This window comes from Microchirus variegatus, assembly GCF_963457635.1.
Source record: "Microchirus variegatus genome assembly, chromosome: 7".
Taxonomy (NCBI): domain Eukaryota; kingdom Metazoa; phylum Chordata; class Actinopteri; order Pleuronectiformes; family Soleidae; genus Microchirus; species Microchirus variegatus.
Genome location: NC_139808.1, coordinates 28934601 through 28953521, shown reverse-complemented (window position 1 = coordinate 28953521; position 18921 = coordinate 28934601). Strand labels below are relative to the sequence as shown.

The following is an 18921-nucleotide window of genomic DNA, read 5'->3' as shown; positions in this document are numbered from 1 at the left end:
TAACTTTTTTTTTAATCTGAGAATTCTGACATTCTGTAATCTCAGAATTCTGACTTTTTCTTCTTTCTTAGAATTCTGACTTTCTGTAATTTCAGAATTCTGACTTTTTCTTTAATGTCAGAATTCTGACTTTTTCATCTTTCTTAGAATTCTGACTTTCTGTAATTTCAGAATTCTGACTTTTTCTTTAATCTCAGAATTGTGACTTTCTTTAATCTCAGAATTGTGACTTTCTTTAATCTCAGAATTCGGACTTTTTTTTTTTTAATCTCATCTGATTTTTTCCTGTAATTTCAGAATTCTGATTTAATTCTGATAATTCTGACTTTCGTTAATCTCAGAATTCTGACCTTTTTTTGTAATAGCATTTGACTTTTTCTGTAATTATGAATTCTGGCTTTAATTTCAGAATTCAGATTTTTTCCCCTCATAATTCTGACTTTGATATCAGAATTCTGAGTTTGATTTCAGAATTCTGATTTTTCCCCCTCATAATTCTGACTTTAATATCATAATTCTGACTTTAATATCAGAATTCTAACTAATCTCATAATTCTGACTTTAATCTCAGAATAGTGACTTTTCTCTGACAGTAAAGTGTGTCGAGCAACACATTTCTCGAGAATGAAATGCAGTTGTTAATTCAGACAATCTGCAAACTCGACAAACTCCAGTGAAACAATTCCCTCTTTGGCCAGCAGATGGTGCTAACATTTTATAAATGCGTTTATTAGAGAGGAGAACAGTTTGAAGTGAGACTTCCAGATCTCCTGCTGACTCTCTTATAGTCTTACGGTGAAAGCTTTCTATCAAGTCTTTTAAACAATTTTAACAATGAATTAAAAATTAACACAATTTTCTGCGAAAGTGCAGCTGATAAACAACAACAACTTCTCCCTGTAGGGGGCGCCACAGCAAATCATCCACCACCTTGTCCTCTCCCTTGTTGGTCCTCATGTCCTCATTCACAACATTTCTGTTCATGGATGTATAGAACATCTCACTATTTGGCAGTCAGTTTTGTTTGTGAAAGTTTAGAACAGCTCATTATTTTGCAGACAGACTGTGGCTGGATTTACAGAACAGCTCCATATTTGGCAGTCATTTCCTTTGTGAATATAGATACTAGCTTATTATTTTTGCGTTCAGTCTTGTGGTGGATGTATAGAACAGCTCACTATTTGGCAGTCTGTCTCTTCTTCTTTCAGCTTCTCCCTATAGGGGGCGCCACAGTGAATCATCTGCCTCCATCTTATCATCTCCGTTTGTGTCTTCCTCTGTTGCTCTAACAGTCTCTTCATGGACGTATAGAACATCTCACTATTTGGCAGTCAGTTTTGTTTGTGAAAGTTTAGCACAGCTCATTATTTTGCAGGCAGTCTGTGGCTGGATTTGCAGAACAGCTCACTATTTGGCAGTCATTTCCTTGGTGAATATAGATACTAGCTTATTATTTTTGCAGGCAGTCTCTAGGTGGATGTATAGAACAGCTCACTATTTGGCAGTCTGTGAATCACAGAAGTATTAAAAGACTTTAAGGGACCATGAACTTCTTAAATGTACGAAGTGATAATGTTTTGAAACATTGTTCTTGCTGTTTCCGCTATATAATATATATTTGTATTGTTTACCCTATTGCTCTCAGTGCAATATTTGTGGAATATGAATCATTTTACATTCTAAAGACACTTATCCTTTAAGTGTATGGCTTTGTTTTGTTGTGTGAACGGCTTTGGATTTGTATTTAAACCACTGTTTTCTTCACCTGTAACCATGACGACCCCGCGGTCTAAACATCTCCCTCCTCAGTGACAAACGTCCACTGTTCGTGTTCAATAACCTTTTCTTTTTGTACAGTGGCGACATTTTTATTTTCTATCTGTTCGTTGACAACAGTGTAACTCGACTAGCAAATAAACAAAGGATCGAAAAGTTGTTTTTTAATGTTTTGTTTCGGGAACAATCACACAAATGTGAATGATGCAGTAATAAAATTTTTAAAAAAAATTATTTATGTTTTAAAGTTTGGTAAAAAGTTGAGATTATATGATTATCATCCAATTAAAAGAAATTGAAAGAAACAAAGACATATACGATGGCATGAATTATGAGATTAAAGTCACTGAGAAAAAGTCTCAAATTCTGACTTTAAACTCGTAATTCTGCTTTAATCTAAGAATTCTGACATTAATCTCACAATTCTGACTTTTTCCTCATAATTCTGACTTAAATATGATAATAATTAAATGTTTTAATCTCATAATTCTGACACTTTTTAATCTCATAATTGTGACTTTAATCTCATAATTCTGACTTTTCCCCCTTATAAATCTGACTTTAAGATCATAATTCTGCCTTTTTTTTTTTAAATCTCTCATATATTTGACTTTAATCTCAAAATTCTGACTTTTTTCCTCATAGTTCTGACGTTAATCTCATAATTCTGACTTTAATCTCATAAATCTGACTTTTTTCTTATAATTTTACAACTTCTTTTCCTCATAGTTCTAACTTTAATCTCATAATTCTGACTCCCCCCACCCTCATAGTTTTGACTTTAATCTCATAATTCTGATTTTTTCCCTCTTAATTCTGACTTTACTCTCATAATTATGGGTTTTTTCCTCATAAGTATGACTTTAATCTCATAAATCAGACTTTTTTTTCCTCTCATAAATCTGACTAATGTTATAATTATACATACAAATACAACTTTTTTTCCTCATAGTTCTTTCATCAGTTCAACTTTAATCTCATAATTCTGACTTTTTCCCCTCATAATTATGACTTTAATCTCATTATTCTGACTTTAATATCATATAATCCTGATTTTAATCTCAGTATTGATGCTGTTTTATTTGTTTACATGTGGCACTAATAATCTATGAGTCTCAGTAAATTGGCACATGAAGGGCAAAAAAAAGGGAAAAGTTAGGGAGTCCCATTTACTTCCTGATTAAACCCCGCCCAGTAAGAGGCGTGGCTTCGCTGTGCCACTGCGCTGCCTCCTCCTCTCCTCCCTCTCCTCCTCCTCTCCTCCTCCTCCTCTCCTCCTCTCCTCCTCCTCCTTCTCCTCCCCTCTCCTCCTCCTCCTCTCCGGCTGTCACAGCAGCAGAACACACCGCTCCGTCCTCTCCTCACAGCCCGCAGACATGGACCCGGAGCGGCCCGTGCACCTCGCGCTCTTACCCAGTATTTAGAGAGAGCGCGAGACAGAGAGCGCGAGAGAGAGGGAGGGGTTTATTATTTGATCTCGAGGCATCACTGTGCGCGAGAGAGTGAGGCTCCAGGTGGTAGCGGACGGCGGCGGTTGGTGGCGGCGGTAGCGGCGGTTGGTGGCGGTTGTAGCGGGGACAGAGACAGAGGAGACACCGTCGTGACAGCAGAGAGAGGCCGTTCCAGGACATAAGGACCTCCGGCTGCTCCTCCGTCATCATGGCGAGTGACTCTCCGGCCCGGAGTCTGGACGAGATCGACCTGTCCGCGCTCAGGGTGAGACGATGGTGTGACAGCGGACATGTGTGTGTGTGTGTGTGTGTGTGTGTGTGTGTGTGTGTGTGTGTGTGTGGACGAGTTCAAGCTAGCCGGCGTGTGTGTGTGTGTGTGTGTGTGTGTGTGTGTGTGTGTGTGTGTGTGTGTGTGTTCCTGTGTGTGTGTGCGCGCGCGCGTGTGTGTGTTCCGGTGTGCACGCGCTGCTTTCTCCTTCTTCTTCTCCTTGCACCTGACTGACACAGTGTGTGTATATGTGTATATGTATGTATATGTAAATATGTATGTATATATATATATGTGTATGTGTATATGTATGTATGTGTATATGTATGTATATGTATATATATGTGTGCATATGTATATATATGTGTATATGTATGTATATATATGTGTATATGTATGTATATATATGTGTGTGTATGTATATATATGTGTGTATATGTATATATATGTATATGTATGTATATGTATGTGTATATGTATATATATATGTATGTATATATGTGCATATGTGTATATATATATATGTGCATATGTGTATATATATATATGTGCATTTGTATATATGTGTACATATATATATATATATATATGTATATATATATGCATGTGTATATGTGTATATGCTGTATATATAGATAGACATTAACTCGCTGCAGCTGTGAGGTTTATCTTTATTCAAGTCTGTAACAGGGAGGTTGATGGTGTGTGTGTGCGTGTGTGTGCGTGCGTGTGTGTGTGTGCACGCTGACCTGGTTTGTGTATCGTCTTTTATTTATTTTAAAGGCCCTAAACTCAGACAGCAGAGGAATCTAACCTTTAATTCCCCGCTCACACTGCTGCTGCTGCTGCTGTGTGTGTGTGTGTGTGTGTGTGTGTCACCTGTAGTGTGTGTTAAAATCATCTTTTTTTTCCTGCTGCAAAAGCCGTTGTTTCTTTTTCTTTGTTTGGTCAAATGTGAGCTGCCTGCAAAACCACATCACAGCACAGAGTTCATGCGTGGATAAACCATGTTCTCGCTCCGCTGGGCTTACTGTGTATGTGTGTGTGTGTGTGTGTGTATATCTGTGTGTGTGTTTCTAATGTCTGCCATGCTGCACACGAGTAAACGTTGCTGCTGCTGCATCAGAGAAACCCAAAGACCTGTTTGCTGTTTGCTGCTCTGACAAAACCAGACCACATCACACAGGAGTGAAGCACAATGCAGCTGCAGCAGCAGGTGATGTCTGTCACTAACACTGTTTGTGCTCCTCATGCAGACTTTTAGCTACGACTTTTAGCTATACAGACGTCTTAGCTGTTTGTTTGTGATGCTTTTCACACCCTTTCAACATTCACACAAGGAAACTGACGACTATTCTGCAGATTCATGTCTGTAAGTTTGTGTCTTGAAGCAAAAAGTCCTTGTTTTTCTATCGCCTTCAAATGATAAAGGACATTATCAACTGTAAATAACATGTCAATAATGGGAATTAAACACACTCTTCTCCACAAGCAACATCTATTTATACACCTTATTTATAAAAGTTCATTCTTCCTATTTCTTCCTGTTTTTGTTGTTGTTTTCTCCTGCAGTTCAGCAACAGTTATTCCCACTAAAGAAACCCATAAAAACTCTGAAATACTATGTTTTTAAGGTGCATTATGTAATAAATCTAAAGCAACTAAAGCCATAAAATCCTCCTAATATGTCACAGAGACTCAGGAATAATGTTCATATAACAAACTGAACTCACCAACAACAACAGTACAGACAAAATATTTGCATTAAAAATATATATTTTGCAGACTGCAAATCATGTTTATGTTTTGAAATCATGTTTCGGTGTCATGTGGCGCCACCTACTGCCGTCTACCAACCGTTGCAGTCAGTAGAGTCTCAGCTGCCGAGCAACCACGGGTTGCCAGTTACGTCAGAAAACGAAACCTAAAAGACCTCGGTGTTTTGAATTTGAATGTAGTAACCGTTTTTGGCCACATTCTTACATATGGCACCTTTAAATAATCACTTATATATTTAACGTATATATTTGATAAAGTACTTTTGATAACCTGCCGTGGTTCAGTCTTTTTCAAACTATTTAGTGTTTAAAGTTGGAGGAAAAGTCGCCTCAGTCGTCCTCGATTTTCGATATATTCGCAATATATTCCCAACTGTAAAACATTAAATAGGAGGTTAAAAGTCAGTTAAAGCGCCAGTAATAATGTTTATTATTGCCTACAGTAAAAAAACAAAAACACAGGAATACTTGTACCAAGTTTGGTTCAAATTGGAACGACTATGTTTGACTTAGACCAAAAAAAACAAAAATTTAAGCTGAAATTTAAGGTCAACTTTGTTGGACCACTGAGGACACGCCTTTTGAGGTAGAGAAAATATTTTGATAACTTTTAATCATTAACTTGTCTAGAACACGTGTGCTAAGTTTGGCGGGGCTAGCTCAAACTAGTCATTTTTTTAGTTTTTCCAAAATGGCCGACTTCTGGGTGGGCGGAGCTAATGGAAGTACATTAGAAATGTGTTTGGAATCATGATTGCAACATGTGTACCAAGTTTGGTTCAAATTGGAATAACTATGTGTGACTTAGACACAAAAAAAAAAAAAAAATTAGCATGTTAGCATTTCAAAAATTCCCCAGAAAATTTGGACTAAGCCTAATCACACTTAGATGTTTGTGTCCTCCGTTGTCCATTGTTGTGTCGTCTCTGTATGTACTGTACTGTATGTATGTACTACTAAACTCTTAAGTTAATTGAACTATTTTGTCATAAATCTACAGTAAATGAATCAAAATAGACTTCAAATCAAATCTGAATTCAGAAAATCAGAATTATTGAATAAATCCAGGAAAAATCACCTTTTATTCAGTTCATTTTCACGTCATGTTTTCATGCATTTACAGCCCTCATTATTAACCCCCTATCACTGCACACTCACACACACATGCATGCACACACAAACAGCCATTCATATGACATGGTGTACAGTCAGTCAACTGCTGCACTGACTAGACAGGAAGTAGGTCAGCAGGCTGTGGTGTGATGTGATGGTGGTGGGGGGGGTGATGATAATACTTGGCTTTGGTGGCGATGATGCGGATTCCGTGTGTGTGTGTGTGTGTTGGGGGCTGGTTGAAGGGCAGAGCGTTTGCTCTTGAATTTGGTGCCGTTTAGTCGAGCTGACTGCCACTTATACACACTTATGCACACACACACATGGGTTTGTGCAGCTGTATTGAACCTGAACCAGGTTTTGGTCCTCATGAGGACGACTGGTCCTGGTCAGGTTAGTGTTCATGCCAGAAATGTGGGGTTAGGTTAAGTTTGGGCTTGGTGCAGGGTTACTTGTTACAGTAGTTAATGTCAACTGTTGGCCTTAAGCCTTTGATTAAATATTCTCGCAAAGAAAGGAACGTGGCTTTGTGGCCATTTTGTTGTTATTTTTGTTTGTTAGATAAAAGTTACCATGGACACTAGTTACGTTTGATGGCTACACTCTTAGAAATAAAAGTGCTAAGTAGAACCATATAAGGTTCTTCAGCTTGTCCTCATAGGAGAACCCTTTTTGGCTTAAAGGTTCTACCTGGAACCCTTTCGGAGTGTTCCACCAAGAATCCTTTTAAAACCCTTTATTCAGGAAAAGGTTTTTCAGAAACTAATGGTTCCAGGTAGAACCTCAGCCCTTGTAGAAGAACCATCTTGGAACCCTTATTTCTAATAGTGTATGATAGAAATAGGGGTCGGGAGATACCATCATTCATAACCTGGAACATCAAAGGGGGAATATTTCGATACATTGTCGATCCTAGAGAAGCTTAGATACATGTGGACAGGAATGTAACAACGTTCTCTCGCCTTTCGTAATCGATGAATTAAAACCAAACCGTACCTACGAGTCAAGCCTATTAGAACCTTACTATGGCTGAAGACTTTCAGTGGCTTTGGATTTAAGGCCCCGTCCCAATACCTCCCCTAACCCTAAATTTTTCGAAGTGGAAGATGAAATTACCCATGATGCTTTGCAAATTCAGCGAGCCGGCTGATTTTTTCCCAACAAAATCTGCAGAAGAACTGTAATATATTTTCGCAAATAAGCATGTTACAATGTCGAAATGTGAAATTACCCAGCCGCTAGCTAGCTGGCTAATTAGCTAACTGTTCTGTTTGCCGAGTGGCCATCATGTAGAGCTACATGACGGGCAAACTCTCTCGAAGCACTCTGCAAATAGCTAGCTAGCTAACGTTGGTTGCGTTCACGACGCTAATTTGCATATAGTGGTGTCCCAATTCCATAAGGAAGCCATTTCCCTCAACGAGGGGAATTTACGGTTGATGAGGGCACTCCAAACTGAGCGAAAAAAACGCCAAACTGTACGTTTGCCACGACAAGTTGCTCTTTGTGTTTGCCGTCTGAGCGCTACCTTTTGCGCGGATGCTGCAGGTTTTCCGCTCGAGTAGTAAAGGAAGCCAAACTTGAGAGTCGGGGTCCCTGTTTCCCGTCCAAACGTGACTCAGAGGAGGGTTGAGATGATTATTATACGTAATGGTAGTTTTTTTTTTATGTTAAGTGAGCACATTGAAACGTCCAAGTCAGCTGACCAGAGCAACAGATGGTAAACCAGCAGGAAGCACACACACACACACACACACTGGCAGGAGACATCATGTGCTGTACAGGGACTCAGGTGTGAGATTTGCGATATGAAAGCGAGATGATGAAGGGATGATGGTCAGTGAAAGTCAGACAGAGAGAGAGGACGAATCCACGGAGAGAAAGAAAGAGGCTTCGAGGCACAAAGAGAGAACGAAGAGGGAGGAGGAGGAGAAAGTGACAGAGGCTCAGACTAAAGGTGGAGATGTGACCAGTGACCAAAGTAGTCTAAGGCTGTAGCTCCGCCTCCCCTCCCTCCCTTCTTCCCTTCTTCCCTTCTTCTCCACTCCTTGTTGCCCAGTAAGGCCACATTCCTGGGCCCTTCACCATGGATGCCATAGTAACCGGGCCACAGCGGTGCCCAAGGCTTACACAGAGCTTATTCATGAGTGTGGTCTATATACTGTATGGCAGTCTGTCACTGAGAAATGCCCCCCCCCCCCCTCTCTCTCTCTCCACCTCCTTTTCCACTCAGCCTAGTTGACCTATTTCCCCTCAAGTCACTGATGGAGCCACAGCGGATCTTAAATTCTCTATCTAAACACAAATAATGCACAAAAAGTTGTTTCCCATAGAAAATCCCCTTATCCACAAGCACATCGGGCCAATTCCAATTCCTATCTTAACCCTTAATCTTAACTGGTCCTCAAAACCAAGTGTTGAGGGTTATTTTGTCACTTAGAAATGGGACACCCCTTAAATGCAGATACGTCTTCAGACTGTAGGGGGCAGAATAACGCCAAAACTGCGTCCAGTCTGTCAACTCCAAAAAAAGAAGAAGAAGAAGAAGAAGAACACATTTACGTCACGATTATTTATTACGATCCGTTTGTCAGTCAAGTTATGAGGTCGTCAGTTAGTCAAGTAAACCATAGCAAACGATCGCGTGTCTGCACTATTGACAAAAGATCGTAAAAAATAAAAATAAATGTTACGCAACAATGACATCAGTAATCCATAATATGGGCCTAAACTAAGATAATACGATGGTTTTCATCATTTGTATATCTCTATTAACAAAGAAAATACTTCATTCGTAGCGTACTCGTTTCGCTGCTTTCGGCGCCATCTTTGTTATGTGAAAACACGCAATGCATTCTGGGTAGCCCTTGCTCCCAAGGGTGGTCTCGGAAAATCTCACCAGGAAAGAATCTTGAATTTTTACTCCATCTTTATCTCAGCAAGGTATCATCTCTGTGTGCAGCAGCGCTAACGCTAAATAAACCAGACTCCTGTGTTAAATATTGAGATTTTAGACGTTTCGCCTGGTAATAGTTGGAGATTAAGCCACATTTTCAGGATTCTTAAGTCTTTTTAACGGATCTACAGATCGGCTTTGTTCGGCTTGATTCTCGTGTTGCCCACTTGGTCGCTTCTTTAAACTGCTTGATGCGCTTCTAGGCCGTTTATTATGAACTTGAACGGGTTTTTGAGAATCTAGTTCAACGTATGTAAGTTGACACGTCTCGCAACCTTTCTGTTTTCACATTATCATGATGTTCTTACAGCTTTTGAATTTTTTTACTCCATCTTTACGCAGCTACGTGGTTTGGTAAGGTATCGTCACTGTTTGCAGCAGCGCTAACGCTAATTAAACCAGACTCCTGTGTTAAATATTGAGATTTTAGACGTTTCGCCTGGTAATATTTGGAGATTAAGCCACATTTTCAGGATTCTTAAGTCTTTTTAAGGGATCTACAGTTCGGCTTTGTTCGGCTTGGTTTTCGTGTGGTCAACTCAGTCGCTCCTTTAAACTGCCTGATGCGCTTCTAGGCTGTTTATTTTGAGTTGGGTTTTTAAGAATCAAGTTCAAAGACTTATGAGTGTTGTGATCCACTGTGAGGAAGTGCAGCTGTATTGTGGTCAGTTATCACCTTTATTTAAGATATGGATTGACCGATCAGATGATATGTATTCGTGAATCAGCTATTATAGCCTTTGGTTTTAATAAGAGTTGAGACGGGAGAGGAATTCAGTGGAGAGAGGAATGAAAGAATGAATGCAGTCATTACACACTGACTGTAAAGTGGCCTTCAGGAGAACTCCAGGCCCTGCACTCTAAAAGCCATTATTTCTAATGGCTTATGCTTCACGTGGACTGATCTCCTCTCTTTGTAGAAAAAGAACAGATCCAACGCTGCATATTCATCCCAGTGCTTTGAATACGACGTTGATAATATTGTTGTTCTTAACACCTTTTAGATAAGTGGCGGAGGGAGGTTAGACCAAGCTTGTTCTATCCAAAACACTTCCAATTATACCGAACTATCGCAATTATCAGACGTGTCGTCGCTGGGGTTTGTTGTGTGTGAAAAGCGCCGCAAATTGGACTTTTCTTTATGGACATTTTCATCGAAATAATCTGAAAATAATCTCAAAAATCTGACCTCTGGTGGAGTGGACTTTTTACGTAAATAATCGTCACTGAAGTACTTTTCTGCTCACAGTAACTTGTTTATTTGACGGTTTAGTTTGCAGATGACCTGAATTATGTATTAATCATTTAGTTTATTCAATTTTTTCAGGTATTAAGAGAAAGCCTTGAATGTGAGACACTAACAATGGATTATCTAATCCTTTAATTTCATTATTTCAACCTTCAACACCTGCAGGGAAATCAAAAGTTCAAATTCCAGAATGAAGTTGTGGAAAGACGAAGCTGAATTTATCGACAATTCAGATATGTTTTAGTTAGTTTTGCTTTGTCCGTTGTCGTTTTTAATTTTATTCCAATGAGCTAAATTATGTTTTCACTGCTAATTTAAGTTTTTGTGAACTATGATATATAATAACTCTGGTGCAGACACGAGATGCAGATTCAAAAGCGTCTAGTTCGTCACGTCTCGATCCTCTTTCTTATTTCCCACACTTTAAGTCCAACAGTACTGTAAATATCTGATGTGTTCCCATCACTCAACACTGCGTCACACACACACACATGGACTGTGATTCACTGCTGGTGAGTTCATGCGACAGTCACATGACTCTGGCACAATGAAAAAGGGGAAGGTGGGGGCGACTTGATCCAGACCACAGACACCGCAGACGCAACGAAGACGCTGTGAATATGTGCCATATTGTGCCATATATTTTTATATATCAGCGAGATATACCATTATTGTGGTGTTTTCCACTAAAAGTCAGACTTTTATTCATCAAAAGAGTTGTGAAATGAATCGCAATTATAGTCAATTTGACATTGACAAGATTAGAAATAATGATTTTTATTCAAAAATAATAATTTTGCCGTTCAAACTTTGCTGTTTTCAGCTGTGCTAACATCATTAACACAAGGGTTTTTCAAGAATAGTCGTTCTATAGAGTGTATTTCTGATTAATTTAGTGTAAGATTCATTGAAAAAAAGAGATTTTCCTTTTTTTTCCCTCAAAATTATTATTTTTTCCCTCAAAATGTATTTAATTTTTCCTCAAAATGTAATTTTTTTTTCAAAATGTATTTTTTTTTCAAAAAATGTTATTTTTTTCAAAAAATGTTATTTTTTTCCTCAAATTTTTTTTTTTTTCTCAAAATTAAATTTTTTTTTCTCAAAATTTGTCAGATTCATTGAAAAAAATAGCTTTTCCAAAAAAATAAGGACATTTCTAAGTGAACCCAAACTTTTGAACGGTAGGGTACATCTGTGTGGAAAAGATGGAGGAAGCACATCCTTGGCTGTGTCTTGGGAGTTGCTGCTCGTCAACTATTTTGAAAATCGCTTGATCTGTTTTGAAGCTTCTGATTGTTTTTAGCTTCTTAAATGTGAATATTTTCTCAGTTTCTTCGCTCCACGTAAACAAAGAAATCATTAAAAACTGAATCATTTTGGTTTGTGGACAAAAACAATGACGTTCCAGAACATCGTCATTTCGACAGATTCATCTATTACGAAAATAACCCTCAGTTGCAGCCCTGGCGTTGTCGAGCTAACGGTTGCACCGCCTTTGCAGAAAGCTGCCGTCTGCACTCATGAAAAGACGCTACGTGCATGCATGCATCCACTATTTCGCTGTGTGCCCACTCGTACTTGTTAGAACATTTGAACACTAGCCGTTGTGTAGGAGGCTGCGTTTGGCTCTGCATGTGTGAGAGCGAGAGACAGCGGGAGGATGTACTTGAGACGGAGTGTGAGAGAATGACTTTGACACTGTGTGTGTGTGTGGTGCAGCACTTAAAGATGGGTGAAGAAGTAAAAAAACACACACACAGGAAAAGGAAAGAGGGTGCACAAAAAAAAAACACAAGTCTTCAGAAAGAGCTGACAGGTTGACAGGCCTGCTGAGACACACAGAAACAAACAGAGATACAGAGTCAGGGGGAATAAGAGACAAAAAAACATGGGGAAGAAAACACGAGAAAGACATAAGGCGAAATAAAATAGACCAAAAAACACACACACACACATCTGCACATGAAGTCAACTGAAAGGTCAACGCCACAGACGAGGCTCGCAAAGGAAACGGTGCAGAAAACAAAAACAGAGAAAGTGAAAGCTACAAGGCGAAGTGTGGCATTTCAGGAAGACACTAGAAAAGCACTCGGAGAGCGCAGACCTCCACAAATCGTGATTGTCGTGCATTATATTGATTTTCACAGAATCCTTCAGCATCGTGATATATTCGGTATCTTATGTATGTCATGTTTTGGCATAAATGTGCTAGCCTCACCTGGTTGCACTGGTATCTGGATCGTAATTCTGAGTTGAATGTTAAATTTCATTCCGTTGTCTTTCCAGGATCCTGCTGGCATCTTTGAGCTGGTCGAGCTGGTGGGAAATGGCACATATGGACAGGTGTACAAGGTAAGAATGAATACTGTACTCTACTGGCTTTGATACACGCTAATAAAGGGGTGATCGCGATGGGGTTGAGGTCATTCCAAACTCGTCAAACCATTGTCTTTATAGTCTTTGCTTTGTGCATTTTGTCCTTAAAGTTGAAAGCATAGTATTGTCCGAAATGTCTTGGTATGTGTTATGATTGTCCTTCACTGTTAGTTTTACAGTTTTACAAATATTTTCAACGGATCCTTGTTCAGGGCGATGCCGACTATTATGATGGTAAATTTCAAGTCATTCCGAGATACTTTTTGTTTTTGAGAAGAAAGTCAGCTCATTGTCTCACTGTTTCAGGGCAAATGGATATTTACAAGAATTTCAAAAAGTTGTTAAAATTATTCCTTAAGAGGTTTGCAAATATTTTCAACAGATCCTTGTTCAGGGCGATGTTGACTATTATGATGGTAAATGTCAAGTCATTCTGAGATACTTTTTTTTTTGAGACGAAAAGTCAGCTCACTGTCAAAGTGCATCAGGGAAAATGGATAATTTCCTAAAATTAAAAAAATCGTAAAAATTATTCCTTAAGAGGTTTTCAAAAATTTTCAACATATTCTTGTTCAGGGCGATGCCGACTATTATGATGGTAAATTTCAAGTCATTCCGAGATACTTTTTTTTTTTTTGACGAAAAGTCAGCTCACTGTCAAAGTGCATCAGGGCAAATGGATAATTTCCTGAAATTCAAAAATTCTTTACAATTATTCCTTAAGAGGTTTGCAAATATTTTCAACGGATCCTTGTTGTTGTTTTTGCTCTGAGGACAGAGAGACGGTGTAAGAGGAAGTGTCTTTGCCAGGAAGTGCTCTCTGCTTGACGTGACGTTTGTGACATCACTGTGGTTTTGAGGTTCTCACTGTCAGCTGCTGTCACTGAAACACTATCTCTACATCCACACACCGCAGCCTCCTCCACTTCCTCTTCCCTCCGTCTAATGGCCACTGTCATTCTCTGGTCCTTGCTTCCTTTTTCCTGATCCTGCGCGATTAGCTTATCCTTCCACTCCACGTGTCCTCAGTTTGGACATTTGAAGGGTGAGTGCAGAGGTCAGACTCTGCTTCTGTGTTTTTGGAAAATTGACATCCTCACATACTCACATGTGTGTGTGTGAGTGACAGAAGGCAGGCGGAAACACAAAGGGAATAGAGAGCGCGCAGAGTTATGTGGATCCATTTATTGCTGACGCTGCTGTCTTAGAGAAAAGTCACGGCTCATTTACTGGCTGACATTCAGCCCTGGTCTGTTCCTTTACGTTACTGAGCTGCTGGATCGCCCATAGCAGCAGCAGCAGCCTGTTGGGTCAGGGAGTTCTGTGCGGCTGATCCACGCTGGTCTTTGATCACCAACTCAGTCTGTATTGAAGTTTATTCCGTTAGTAGTTGAGAGTTTGGTGGATTTTAAGCCCTGAAAGCTTGTGTTAAAACCAGAAAATCCAACTGTTGGAAGCTGAAATAACTGAAATAATCTTTTTTTTCCCCTTGTCCCCTTGGAGGAAATCAAAGATGTTTGGGTTGTGTACTGTTCTTCAGATAAATTAAGCATTATGTATGGGTTACTAGAGCCAAATAGTATAAATGTGACAGACATTATTCTGTATTTCTTTTCTACACTTCACACTGGGAACTGTAAATGATCAGTGGATTTAATGCAAGTTCAATTTATTTATTTCAAAAAATAATTATTTATTTATTTATTTTGAATATTGATTAATTAATTAATTACTTCATTCATTCATTCATTATTTATTTATTTATGAATTTTAAATATTAATTAATGTATTTATTTATCTATTAATTTATTAATTACTTAATCACTTAAATCATTCATTCATTATTTATTTATTTATTTATGTATTTATTTATTTTGAATATTTAGTAATTCATTAATCAAGTAATTATTTATTTATTTAATTAATTAATAAATTAATCAAGTATTTATTTATTTAATAACTTTATTTAATAAATAAATAAATAATTAAAATGTTTTACTTGGAAAACTGTTTATTTTTACATCAACTTTCTGCCATGTTTCTTTTGTTATTTTATGGTTTTATAGTTTCAATGTAGCACTTGGAGATAATCAGATGTAAAGTGCAATATAAATAGAATGTATTATTATTATAATATATTTATATTTTATACAGTGCATCTTTTTGTGGCGATTGAAGAAGGAAACCATCCCTTTAACTGTTGACAATGATAAATATCATGAACAAAAGCCCCACAAATATGCATTTTTACTTCAAATAATGCTACGGAGGTTTATGTAGATGAGTATTCGTGTTATTATGAGATGAAAATGGTTCGCTCGCAGTCGTAAATGAACCCACACAGGGCCGCGTGTTTGTGTTCATTAAAATTTTAAGGAGCTCATTAGATTGGAAAGGAAAAGCACATCCGTTAACAAAGCTTTAAACATTTTCATCCCCCCCATACACTTGAGATTTAATATTTAATTTAAAGGAAATATTACATGTAAAGACCAAAGTGTGCTGTGCGATCTGAGTCGACTGCTGCATTCTGCTGCAGTCGTTTTTCCTCCAGTATGCAATGAAGCTAACGGTGTTGTGTGCAGCCGTGCATGTGTGTGTGTGTGTGTGGTCAGCACGGTGGTTTATGTTACTGATGATGACAGAAGTCCAGTAATGCACCACATAACTGCTGCAGTTGTGTGTGTGTCTGCGAGAAAGAGATAACGGGGTTTTTTATCAACAATTTGCTCTGTGGCTCCATCTGGTTAAATGATAGCGATCTGCCCCCTTCGCCGCTCTCTCGCTCCGCCTTAATTAAAACCCTCTGCCTCCTGGATTATTACAAATTCATAAAGAGTTTTGACCTGAGGACAGTGATGTATGGGCGGCTGCGGCGGAAAAGATCGTTTTAGCCTCCGTCTCACTTTCTCCTCCCTCGTGTTTCCCTCATCAATCCTGTTTTTTCTTTTAAAACTTTGTGGGTGAGCAGCTCTTGTGTATACATACTATATATATGTATGTATATATATATATATGTATGTATAAAGCTACTGCCTGCTCTAAAAGGGCTATAAATAGAGAACATGGGTAATACTGAATAATTAATCACATTCCCTCTCCACCTCTCTCAGTCTCTTTCTCATCATCTGCTTCCATCATGAATATTCTTCTCTCCCTTTATTAAGCCATGCCCCCCTTTTTTCCCCAATTTTTATTTTTTTATTTTTTTTTAAATCATGCTTGACTGTCTCTCTGCTTTCTCTCTTTCTGCCTGATGCCCGTGAATATTTGATGGGGGTTTTGGGAATTTGCAGTTCTCTGAAATGAGGAAGCACTCATCGCCTCATCATCACGTGTTGCCATGGAGTCGGGAAGTGGACGTGTTCACATTTTCACAATTCTGAGAATAAAGTCAGGATTCTAAGAAAAAAAAAACCGTCAGATTTCTGAGATTACAGAAAAAAAATGTCTGAATTCTGAGATTACAGAAAAAAGTCACAATTCTGAGATTAAAGAAAAAAGTCAAAGTTCTGAGATTACAGAGAAAAAATGTCACAGAAAAAAAAAAGTCTGAGACTAAAGTTACAATTACAGAAAATAAATCACAATTCTGGGATTGCAGAACAAAGTCAGAATTCTGAGATTAAAGCCATTATTCTGAGATTGCAGAGCAAGTCACAATTGTGAGGTTAAAGTCAAAATTCTGAGATTAAAGTCACAATTCTGAGATAACAGAAAAAAGTCTGCCATTTTCTGGACCAAAGAATTTGATAAATGGAGAAAATACTTGACAGATTAGCTGCGTTAGCTGCGGCTCATAATTGTCTAGATTGCTAATTTCAGGTCTTCAGTAGAAGTCAACATGGCCGTGGCCAAATGCAGAACTGGAAGCTTCAAAACAGGAGTTCTGATCCTTATACGTCATGTGACGCGGTTGCCGTGACGACACATTGGCCCAATAGTTTACCATTAGACTGTCATGGAGACTTATTGACTGACAGACTTATTGATTGGCTAATTGATAAATCACAGCTCCGTGTCACTCGGGTTAGCCTAAGGACGTGATTTATTTTTCTCTCGGACGGATGCGAGGACAAGGCGAGGGGGCGACTAATCATGTCACGGTCACGTGAACACACAGGAACGCACAAACATGTAAACGTGTGTGTGTGTGTGTGTGTGTGTGTGTGTGTGTGTGTGTGTGTACCTTCTCTTCATGACTCAGCTGTCTCCGTGCAGAATCCAGAGAAACAAAAAGCTTTTTTTATTTTATTATTCTTCTGATGACAGAACACATCCACTCTGCTCCTCCTCAGGGGGCAAAGTGCTTCATACACTGTTAAAATATTCACCAGTCACACACACACACACACACACACACACACACACACACACACACACACACACACACACACACACACACACCCCCACACACACACCTGGACCATATGAGCTTTTATGTACTTACTCAGCCACTGTGACAGCGACTCTGTACAAAGTGCAGCTGTGTGGTTTCAATTTATCACGTGAAAGTGGACGTATTCACATTTTCACAATTCTGAGATTAAAGTCACGATTCTGAGATTAAAGTAAAAAGTCAAAATTCTGAGATTATAGTAAAAAGTCAGAATTCTGAGATTACAGAAAAAAAGTCAGAATTCTGACATTGCAGAAAAAAGTCGGAATTCTGACATTGCAGAAAAAAGTCGGAATTCTGAGATTACAGAAAAAAAGTCAGAATTCTGAGATTACAGAAAAAAAGTCAGAATTCTGACATTGCAATAAAATGTCGGAATTCTGACATTGCAGATAATAGTCGGAATTCTGAGATTAAAGTCGGAATTCTGAAATAACAGAAAAAAAGTCACAATTCTGACATTGCAGCAAAGTGTCGGAATTCTGACATTGCAGAAAAAAGTCGGAATTCTGAGATTAAAGTCGGAATTCTGAAATAACAGAAAAAAAGTCACAATTCTGAGATTAAAGTCACAAGTCTGAGATTACAGAAATCACAATTCTGAGATTAAAGTCACGATTCTGAGATTAAAGAAAAAAGTCATAATTCCGGGATGACAGAAAAAAGTCACAATTCTGAGATTAAAGTCGGAATTCTGAGATTACAGAAAAAAGGCGGAATTCTGACATTAAAGTCGGAATTCTGAGATTGCAGAAAAATTTCTGAATTCTGAGATTAAAGTTGGAATTCTGAAATTACAGAAAAAAAGTCACAATTCTGAGATTAAAGTCACAATTCTGAGATTACAGAAATCACAATTCTGAGATTATAGGAAAAAGTCAGAATTCTGAGATTAACATACATGTCATAACACCACATTCGCGTGCTTCTAGTTTTTCTAACATCACGTCGTCAATAAACTGAGAATAACTGAACTAAATGAACTGTGTGTAATCTGTGTTTGTCTGTGACCAGCTGCCCCCCCCCCCCACACGTTTGACTCCGTGTCCTCGCTGCACGTCGCGTCGTCGTGTTAATTCACATCGACTGCACTGAACGCTCACTTCCATCTCCACAGTCCTTCTGAATGAACTGTGAACGGCGGCTGAGGGAGGAGGAGGATGTTGGCTGTTAACGTGGGAACTGTGGATGTGCACACACACACACACACACACACACACACACACACACACACACACGCATCTGGCAGTGTGTTCATTAGGCTACATCACATCCCTCTCTTCCCCAAGGCCACATGTCCTACTTACCCACAATTCACTCCTGCCACCCAAACCAGGGTCAATTACCGGAGCCTGATGTCAACAACAATCTCTCTCAGCTTTTCTTTGTCTCTTTCTTTCCTATTCTATCCCTCTTACTGTACACTTTCCTCTGAGATCCACCTCTTTTCACTTTCCTTTCCTTGCCGTCTTCATGTTCTGGTTCTCTCAGCTCTTTTTTTTTTTTTACCTCTCTTTACCTTATTTTTCCCTCTCTTACCTTCAGTCAGTACAGT

General features: G+C 38.7%; 1 protein-coding gene across 3 annotated transcripts in view; it reads left to right on the top strand.

Moving 5' to 3' along the window:
* Positions 1 to 3435: 3435 nt before the first annotated feature.
* The window catches only part of tnika (TRAF2 and NCK interacting kinase a), a gene marked incomplete at both ends in the record, with an annotated part of 50119 nt that continues 34633 nt past the window's right edge, over positions 3436 to 18921 (top strand). For all 3 annotated transcript variants that reach the window (XM_083892809.1, XM_083892808.1, XM_083892807.1), the window contains 2 exons: positions 3436 to 3492; positions 12878 to 12943. In XM_083892809.1, the coding sequence (XP_083748935.1) occupies positions 3436 to 3492; positions 12878 to 12943 (123 nt within the window). The remainder of the gene's footprint in view (positions 3493 to 12877; positions 12944 to 18921) is intronic.